The 9746-nt window shown below is 41.5% G+C and overlaps 1 protein-coding gene across 3 annotated transcripts in view; it reads right to left on the bottom strand.

Moving 5' to 3' along the window:
- aasdhppt (aminoadipate-semialdehyde dehydrogenase-phosphopantetheinyl transferase) overlaps positions 1-8779 on the bottom strand; it is a 29834-nt gene extending 21055 nt beyond the window's left edge. For all 3 annotated transcript variants that reach the window (XR_013303720.1, XM_077612395.1, XM_077612394.1), the window contains exons 1-5: positions 8374-8779; positions 8197-8310; positions 2509-2629; positions 1516-1637; positions 760-921 (exon numbers count right to left, since the gene is read on the bottom strand). Coding sequence is in view for 2 of the 3 variants with exons in the window: in XM_077612395.1 (XP_077468521.1) it covers positions 760-921; positions 1516-1637; positions 2509-2629; positions 8197-8310; positions 8374-8604 (750 nt within the window). In the remaining variant the exon portion in view is untranslated. The remainder of the gene's footprint in view (positions 1-759; positions 922-1515; positions 1638-2508; positions 2630-8196; positions 8311-8373) is intronic.
- Between the last annotated feature and the right edge of the window lie 967 nt (positions 8780-9746).

Genomic DNA, 9746 nt, shown 5'->3' with positions numbered 1-9746 from the left:
GGAAAAGGGTTGGGACAGAATTCTTCTTTAAAAGGGAAGGACTGCTCGCTGCGCCCCTGCGTCAACTACCCGGGCTACAACGCCATCACCGTCAAGAACACCTCTCATGGACTCAGCTTTTATCTGCTTCAGAGGGACCACATTTTGACCAATTTGTACCTCCGTAATGCCTGCCACCTAGTTCGCATTTGGGAGGGATATGAATGAACTTTACGGACCGTGAATTGCTGACAGTGAAGCTAGCCTTGGAGAAATGGTGGCATCACCTTGAAGGGGCACGTAACCCATTTCTGGATTGGACCGACCACAAAAATTTGGAGTACCTCAAGTCAGCCCGGAGGCTGAAACCCGTTAACCCAGGTGGCCATGTTTTTTTGTACATTTGATTTCACGCTCTCTTATGTCCCAGGTTTTAGAAACAGGAAACCTGATGACCAGAACAAGGAGACAGACTCACTCCACGCTCACACTCACACCTGGGTGCAATTCAACCAGCCTACCGTGCACTTTTTTGTCATGTGGAAGGAAACTGGATTACAGCGAGAAAACCCACGTGAGCCCGGAGAGAACATGCAAACTCCCCACAGGAAGGTTGCAACCCACCTGAGATTGAACCCTCAACCTCAGAACTGCAAGGCCGACGTGCTAATCACTGTTCACCAGACAAATTACTAAATGAAGATAAAATAACTAAAAACGTATTAATCCAGTTCTTAAACAACACGCTACCTCCAGCTACACACATGCACACATACTCACTTCAAACAGCCAGTCCTCCTCATCCTCTTGATCCAGGTGCATTCTGGTATGGGAGAGCACATGGCCTTGTGTAAGAGCTTCAGAGGACAGATGAAACTCAAGCCTTTGCAAATTGAAGCCCAGTCCTGTGCCAATGGCCTTGATGAAGCTTTCCTTCAGGGCCTTAAGAAAAAAGACAAATCCTAGTCAGCAAATAAAATGTTTTAGTACAATTTTATCTAAATATGGAAATTCCGGTTCTCTGACATCTATTGTATGTCTGCATGTCAGTGCTCTTTAAAACAACACCTATTACAAAGTTAAATGCACAAAACGTAATTTCCGGTATTCATTATGCAGGCGTGCGTACATGACAATAGCACATGAAAAATACACTAGTTTCTGTAGGTGTAATTCTGTTTGTGCACACAGGAGGGTATATCAAACCACAATCTACCTTGTTCCATCGTCAATGAGTAACAAGAGAATTACAGGACTAATTGTTATGGCAAACACTGAACTCTGCCGTTAGAGTGTGATGATGAAGTCAGATCTTGATGTCTGTGTGCTTAATCTCACAGCTTTGTTTACCACCGCTGTTCCATCTGTGTGTACGTATGCATGTAAATGTGTGTGTGAGAGAATTAGAGGGGAGTGAAGGAAGGAGTATTAACTCAACACTATGCTTCTTTCCAACAAACGGGGACACTGAGACGCCCCTGCAGGACGCAACAACGATGCAATGTGACAACAAGGTTGTACGGTCGCCATGGTTACCCAGTGGCGGTAGAACATGGTGAGCTGCTGCCGCTCAGAGCCTGCTGACTGGATGACGTGCCACTCGTGCGGCGTGAATTGGCGAGTCATGATGCGGAAAAACTCAGGCACAGTGCTGCTGCCTTCAGAAAAAAGGAAAGATGGAGCAGGGGTATTACAAGCGACAATTAAAAAGAGCAAGAATTAAGTTAGATGAGTTTTCTCGTCAGATAAAAAGAGGTAGACAAAAACAAAATTACTGTGCTCTCTGTAGCTAACACACTGGTTCTATTTTCTAAATCAATGATACAATACTGACACTGAGTGGTGAATTGGAAAATGCAAGTGCAATACACTAGTACTACCAGTAGTTGTTGTTGTATTAAACATCTTATTTCTAGTCAATAAATCTGGAAACGAAACTAAAGTTTAAAGAGACACTCCGGGGTGTTTTCCTCTCACTAAGCCCAGCTGATGTGATATTTTTCTGTGTTCACAAAGCCTACGCTCGCATAGTAGATGAGTCCTGTAGACATGGGGAAACATTTAAACAAAGTATCATCTCACTTTAACAAGCTATGGTTACAAGTAGACATTTGGCACTTGAGTGGGGTGTGGTATGAGCACAGTCAGTGAACACGCCTACAGAGTCTGGGACCTGTTGACCTGGCATTATTTTTCTCTTTTTAAGGCTTATTATAAAAAAAGTTTGCAATAATCGTGTACCTCCCCCATGCCCGCAGTTAGCTGGGTAAGGCTCCGGCACCCCATGACCATCATGAGTATAAGCAGTTCAGAAGATGAATGCCATTTACAATGATAGACTTCTGATTTATTTAAATTCGAAGGGCTGGCTTTTAATAATGTGTGTTGTTTCAGTGCCTAATCCATTTTGACTGGAAGAAGCTGGCAATGAATAATAATACAAATAAGAATCACTTCTAGCCCTTCCAGTAAAAGAAATGAATTGGATGTCTAGCATCATCAATGGTGGCCAGTGAATTAATCACTTACCCGGCATGGTCGTCTTCATGACATCAATCCCGACTTGCGAACCTTTCTCAGCAGCAAGCACTGCATAGTCACCCTGATGGGAGATGTTGAAGCTCCAGGCAAGTTGCTCTTCTGGACCGACCTGGACACGTATAAAGGGATAAGGTTGACTTTTTCTTTTCTTTAAATACAACGCACCACAGCGCGACGGCGGCTGAGTGGTTAGTGCGTTGGCATCACAGTGGGGGACCTGGGTTCAAATACAGGTTGCTCCACCTGTGTGAAGTTTGCATGTTCTCCCCGGGCCTGTGTGGGTTTTCTCCGGGTACTCTGGTTTCCTCCCACATTCTAAAGACATGCATGGTAGGCTGATTGGACACTCTAAATTGCCCCCAGGTAGGAGTGTGAGCGTTAATGGTTGTTTGTCTTGTGCCCTGCGATTGGGTGGCCACCAATTGAGGTTGTCCCCCGCCTCTGGCCCGAAGTCAGCTGGGATAGACTCCAGCACCCCTCGCGACCCTAGTGAGGATAAAGTGGTTCAGAAAATGAGATGAGATGAGACAACGCACAAACAGGTGACAACAAAAGCGTATTATAAATGAAAGAGGGACGCTGGCATGATTTACCCAAGTTGATTGATCTACCACAACAATCAGTTAGAACAGTAGTAGAGGTAAGATCGGCCTAAAAAAATCTAGCCCGACCTGACCTGTTCCGCGGGTATTAAAGCCCGACCTGGCCCGAGCCCGTTCAATTAACTTGATTTAAAGGCCAGAGCCCGAAGCAAACCCGAAATTTCATATTTTATTTGTGAGGACTCGGGAGGAGGGGTGATTTATGATAACAAATTAAAGCCTGTCTTTTGTAACGAAATCCATGTTAAACAAGACTGTATAAACATTGATAATATAGATGTTTGACGAACATCACTTTTGCCAGTACAGCTGTTTAAATACCTGCTCAGCGTCGAGGTGCCAGTCTTTTTTTCTCTCGTATGAAAGCAAAGCGCCACATTGACAATGCAAGTTTCTGTAGCATTTTCAACAATCAATTTGAAGCTTTTCCACACCTCACTCTTACCGGTGCGTGTTTGTCTTTTCAGTTCTCTTGTCTTTAGTTTTACTTAACTTCTTGCTCCTCCATATTGGGTATACCAGGTCAAAATATATGCGGACTTGCGGAGGGGAAGATTATTAAAAGGGCGGCGTTCACGTGACGTGCACAGAGGATGCTCTGGCTCGTAGTTACATCGCAATTACATTACAGCGCATTCTCTGTTTTATCCAAATTATTTATTTTATAACAAGTATTCCTTAGTTTAGTATCCACACGTCGTTTTAGTATACATTTTTATAAACATACAGACGCTCCCCTACTTAGGAACATTCGAGTTACGAACAACGGTACATACGAACATGTCTGCGCATAGGTTTTTTTTTCTTCTTCTTCCCCCCCAAGATGGTGCCGTCACGCGGAAGCCAGTGACAGTAGCTCTGTATATTCTTATGTTTTTCATGTTTTACAGACCTTCTATCTTTTTTAAATTACATTTTAATATTTATTAATACATTCCTCTTTACTTTACTTTGTACTTTATACTTTAATGTTTTACAACTTTCTTTGTTCTGTTTGGCTACTTCTTGTAGTGCTTCTTTCCGCCGCTAATACCGACACCTGGCGCTGTGAGAGCTCACCCAGCATCCACCTTCCTCTGCCCAGTTCGTTGCAGTGCGTAAGTGCGTGAAAGTATCTCCAGTGCGCAAAGAACATTTTTATCATTAAATATCTCGTGCATCCATTATTCAATATGGTTGGTGAAAAGCGAAAGGCTTCTAGTGAGGGTGGTAGTGCAAGGAAGAGGCAAGCCATTTCATTTGAAACGAAAGTGGCAATAATAAAGAAGCTTGATGCGGGTGAGAAAATGGTGAGCGTTGCACGGGCATACAACTTGAATCGTTCGACGATCGTTCGTTAAATGTTTTTTTCAGTAGAAACCAATGCAGGTTACTTATACAGGCCTTAAACATACAAATGCACTTATATAAACCTTCAATATACTTATATAGGCCTTAAACATAAATTATAATACAAAATATAGCACTGAATCAACTTACGAACAAATTCAACTTATGAACAATCGCTCGGAACCTAACTTGTTCGTAAGTAGGGGAGCGTCTGTATTTATTTTTAAAAAGTCAGCGAGAGAGACCACTTCGTTTGAGTATACATTTTTAGAAACATATAATTTAAAAAAAGTCAGCGAGAGAGAAGCCCAGCCCGACCCGAACCCGAAGTAATGATTGACATTTTAGGCCTTACCCTGAATTGCGGGTCGGGTCGGGCTCGGGCTTGGGCTTAAGATGTTACCTCTAACCAGTAGTAAACTATAAACTGACTGGCCACAATATGAACCGTTGCACAATATAATGCTAATGTTACTTTCCCAACCAACTTCCAATGACGACGACAGGACATAAAGAAAAAAAACGTGGTTGGGATCTGAGAATTTATTGGGTCGAAAAAAAATGAAAAGCATCCTTTTGATGAGGAACAAGAACTAGGAACTGTTAATGATGAAGAAATGGCCAAGTTGTATGATAAAGATATTACAGTAATACCTCGACATACGAGTGCCCCGACATACGAGCAATTTGAGATAAGAGTAAAATTTCGAGCAAATATTTATCTTGAAATACGAGACACTTTGATATACGAGCATACAGCGGACGCGAGAGGCTGCTCATAAGAACATCATGGGCACTGTCTTTCTGGTCGCAACTCCCTCGTGTAATGTCTCTACAAGCACTGGGCGGAGTGTTGCATTTGTTCAGTGTTTTTTTCCCCGTTAGTCAGTGCGAATGGCGGAGCTTGTTCGCTAATATGAGAGGAGTACTACTTCCTGGGTAAGTTGGCAAGTGGTCGTGTGTTATCCTATTGTGAGGACATTTGTGTGCATCATTCGGAATATTTTGAAGGGAAGACAAAAGCAAATAACCCTCGATAGGTTGCAGCTGAAAGTCATGGTGGAGGCGGGGCAAATAGAGCCAGCCGGGAGAAGAAATGTATAAAATTTAAAACAAAATTAGAATTACGTTTAGTGGAAGGTCAGATTAAATGTATTTTTGAGTGTGTCTGCATCATAATCTAAGTTCATTTAAATTTGTTTGTTATGTTACGAGCCCTGCAAAAAGTCTACCCCCCCCCCCCGCGAAATCCGTCTAATTTTAGTACTATTAAACACATTTCAGTACTATTAAACCACATTTGTTACTTTGTTAATAGATGGCGAATTAGAACAAATAAAAATGTTTTTCCAATCCAATACAGTGGTACCTCGAGATAAGATCTTAATTCGTTCCGGGACTGAGCTCGTATGTCTATTTTCTCATAACTCAAACGAACGTTTCCCATTGAAATGAACTAAAAACAAATTAATTTGTTCCAACCCTCTGAAAAAACACCAAAAACAGGAAATTGGATTGGAAAAAATGTTTTATTTGTTCTAATTCGCCATCTATTAACAAAGTAACACATAACTAGTCGTTTATTACTAAAATGTGTTTAATAGTACTAAAATTATACGGATTTCGAAGGGGGGAGAGAGAGACGGACAGAGAGGGGGGGGGGCTTTTTGCACGGCAACGCACTGGTAACATAACATAAACAAATTTAAATGAACTTGGATTACGATGCAGACACACTCAAAAATAAGTTTAATCGAACCAAACACTAAACTTAATTCTAATTTTGTTTGACATTTTGCTACCTTTCTTCTCCTGGGTTGGCTCTTTTTGCCCAGCCTCCACACTGACTTTCAGTCAATATCGAGGGTTGTTTGAGTTTGTATTCCCTTCAAAATATTCCCAAAATGATGCACACAAATGTCCTCACAATAGGATAATGCAGGACCGCTTGCTAAAGAGAAGTAGTATATACGCCATTTGCACTGACTAACGGGGAAAAAACACTGAAAAAATGCAACGCTCCGCCCAGTGCTCGCAGAGACATTACACAAGGGAGTTGTGGCCAGAGACATTACACGAGGGAGTTGCGACCAGAGACTTTACACGAGGGAGTTGCGACCAGAGACATTACACGAGGGAGTTGCGACCAGAGACATTACACGAGGGAGATGCGAGGAGAGAGACATTGCCCATGATGTTCTTATGAGCAGCATCTCACGTCCGCTCCTATATCAAAATTTGTCTCGTATCACAAGATAAATATTTGCCCGAAATTTTACTCGTATCTGGAATTGCTCGTATGACGGGCCACTCGTATGTCGAGGTACCACTGTATCCTGTTTTTGGTGTTTTTTTCCCAGAGGGTTGGAACGAATTAATTTGTTTTTCTATGGGAAACGTTCATTTGAGTTACGAGTAAATTGACATACAAGGTCAGTCCTGGAATGCATTAAGCTCGGATCTCGAGGTACCACTGTACCCTGTAATGACACCTACATTCAATACTATTGTTCAATGGTTTGGCAAACAAGGATATTTGTGGTGAATTAAACATTTGGAACCCTTGCTTTAAAAAAAAACAACAACCCTTTATCCACATATGACTTTTTACCTTATTTAAATGTTTTTATTCATTCATTTTCCAGAGCTGCCAACCTCTGTCGACCCCATTTCAGGAGTACCCTTGTCCCATTTCCGGAGTTTATCTGGTGCGATTCAGTCGGAGTCGCACAAGACGAATCATTCGTCAGAACTTGTAACACGGATGATTCACAATGCAGTCTTGTTACCGAATTCTTCTGGTTTACAATGCAGTTGAATCAAGATGGAGGAAGCCGTAGCGATGGTGAATTTTGAGGCATTTACATTGGAAATTTGCTACGTTTCTGAAATGGTTGCCTCCAAAAATTAATTGTTATTGAGGTGGCCTAGCAGATCTGAGATAGAGGGTTCAATCCAAGGTTTGGACCTTCCTGTGTGGAGTTTGCATGTTCTCCCTGAGTTTGTGTGGGTTTTCTCTGGGTACTTCAGTTTCCTGCCACATCTCAAAAACATGCAGGGTGGGCTGGTTGAACACTCAAAATTGCCCCGATGTACGAGTGTAAACATGAATCATTGTCTGTGTCCTTATGCCCTGCGGTTGACATGACAGTCATAATAGTAATTTTAAAAGTACTTTTATTCACAAATATTACATCAGATTTTGATGGCATTACTTTAATTCAATTCTTTGGATAATTTAGTATAATATATCATTGGTCTAAAACTGTGTTTATCTCTTTTAAAATAGTTTTTTGAAAACAAGTGAAACAACAGTAATATTAGTATTTTTAAAAGTAATTTAATTTACTAACATTAGATCAGATTTTGATGTGTAGTTTACTTGGGGCTATTTATTAAATCTCAGAAGTGGAAAAGTACATGGTATCGCACAGTTAGTTTTAATTCTATTTTCTTTAAACGGGTGAAAATGCCTGTCATAACAGTATTTGACAGTATTTTATATAACTTTTATTTACAAATACGTACTGCACTTTAGTTTGAGTAGGAGTGGGGTGGTGTTTGGATATCTGTTTTTTTAATAGAATTTTTGGAATAAGTGGATGCACATCATTGAAAGGGTCTAAATGAGGGGCGGCTTCGTCTTTTCGAGTGGAGGCTGGTTTGACCGTAATGGAAAACTGCTGATCTAACGGATAATCTCATTTTCTGAGTTTTACTGGATTGTACACAAACTATTACGCACTTGTACCGGCGCAGCCAGGTAAGGCTTCCCTCGAGGAGATCGTTCCAGGTGAATCTGTGTCCAGGGAATGTGCATTTCCTCGCAAACAAACTTCCTCAGCAGCAACCTGCCTGCCTGACACACGGACACATTAATTGGCACGTGAAATTTTGCGGTAATACCTTAGCATACGCTCACCATGGCAGATTTGGCATCTTTGGCGAACACAAACTTTCCTATCCGTTCTTTTTCTTCCGGCTGAACACAGCGAGCGGCAAACAACCAGTCACTCCTGCAAGGCGTCCACGACCCGAAACGAAAAGCCCAGCGAAAAGAACTCATCTGCTCGCAAGTCTCTGACATTTCACCTGGGCTCCTCAAGTTTAAATTATGGCAGTTGGAAGTCTGCAAAGTAAGCGCTACAAACATTTGCTGCCTTTAATTGAGTTGCCAGGTTTATTCTACGGTGGAGAAAATGGTTTCATGTTTGAAAATGACATTTTGTTCAAGCAAACAGTGCTCGGATAAATACAGGAAGAACACGGGCCGTCACGTGAAAATTGACCAATAGAATACATCTTCATGTGGAGTTGGTGTGGTTGGTCAGCCATAGAAATCATATAAATAAACTAGATATATTAGTAATGTTATCCTAGATGTCCGAGGCGCCTGTTAGCCACGGAGTGTCGTCAATTAAGAGTGCGTGCACTTCGAAATAGCTTTTATGATTAGTCTTTCAAACGACTTTTAAAGGCTTTGTTTTACATTTTGGCAAAGCTTTTGTAAATTCCCTCAAATTTAAAAAAATATAAATACCTTCATTTTGCTTAAACCTTTAGTAAATTTCCTCCATACTTTAAAAATAAATACTTCAACATCTCATCTTACATACAAGCTGAGTCATAGCCACGTTTATGTTAAAAAACGTTTTTGTAAATATTACATACATTCAGCGAGTTACGAGTTTTTGTGAAGAAACCTTAAAAGTCCCCCGACGCAAGATGGCTGCCGAATACTTACGCCACCGACTCGGCCGAGCCATCTAGTCTTATATATGCGATGTTGTTGAGCAAATCAGCAAGTAGGTCAACTACTGCCACTCACTGGACAGGAGGAATAGAATGTAATAGAAAGTAAGTGATGAAACCTTATTCCCTTTTTCATTCATTTTCTGAACCGCTTATCCTCACAAGGGTCACAGGGGGTGCTAGAGCCACTCTAAATTGCACCTAGTTATGAGTGTGAGTGTGAATGGTTGTTTGTCTCCTCGTGCCCTGCGATTGCCTAGCCACCAAATCAGGGTGCCCCACGCCCAAAGTCAGCTGGGATAGACCCCCCCCCCCCCCCCCCCCACACACACACACACACAACCCTTGTGAGGATAAAGCGGTTCAGAAAATGAATGAATGAAAAATTTCCTTCGAAAACATGCTAATGTTCTGGAACTCAACACATTAGTTGGGCACTGCACCCACAGAGGTCATTTCCATTAGTATACAACCACTATTAATAGATATACACTAACAATAGACCAGGTAAAATTGCAAATATTCAAGCAGCCTAAATCCTCT

This window comes from Stigmatopora argus, chromosome 10 (assembly GCF_051989625.1).
Source record: "Stigmatopora argus isolate UIUO_Sarg chromosome 10, RoL_Sarg_1.0, whole genome shotgun sequence".
Lineage (NCBI taxonomy): Eukaryota > Metazoa > Chordata > Actinopteri > Syngnathiformes > Syngnathidae > Stigmatopora > Stigmatopora argus.
The sequence above is the reverse complement of the archived record's forward strand: the minus strand, read 5'-3'. Positions and strand labels throughout refer to the sequence as shown.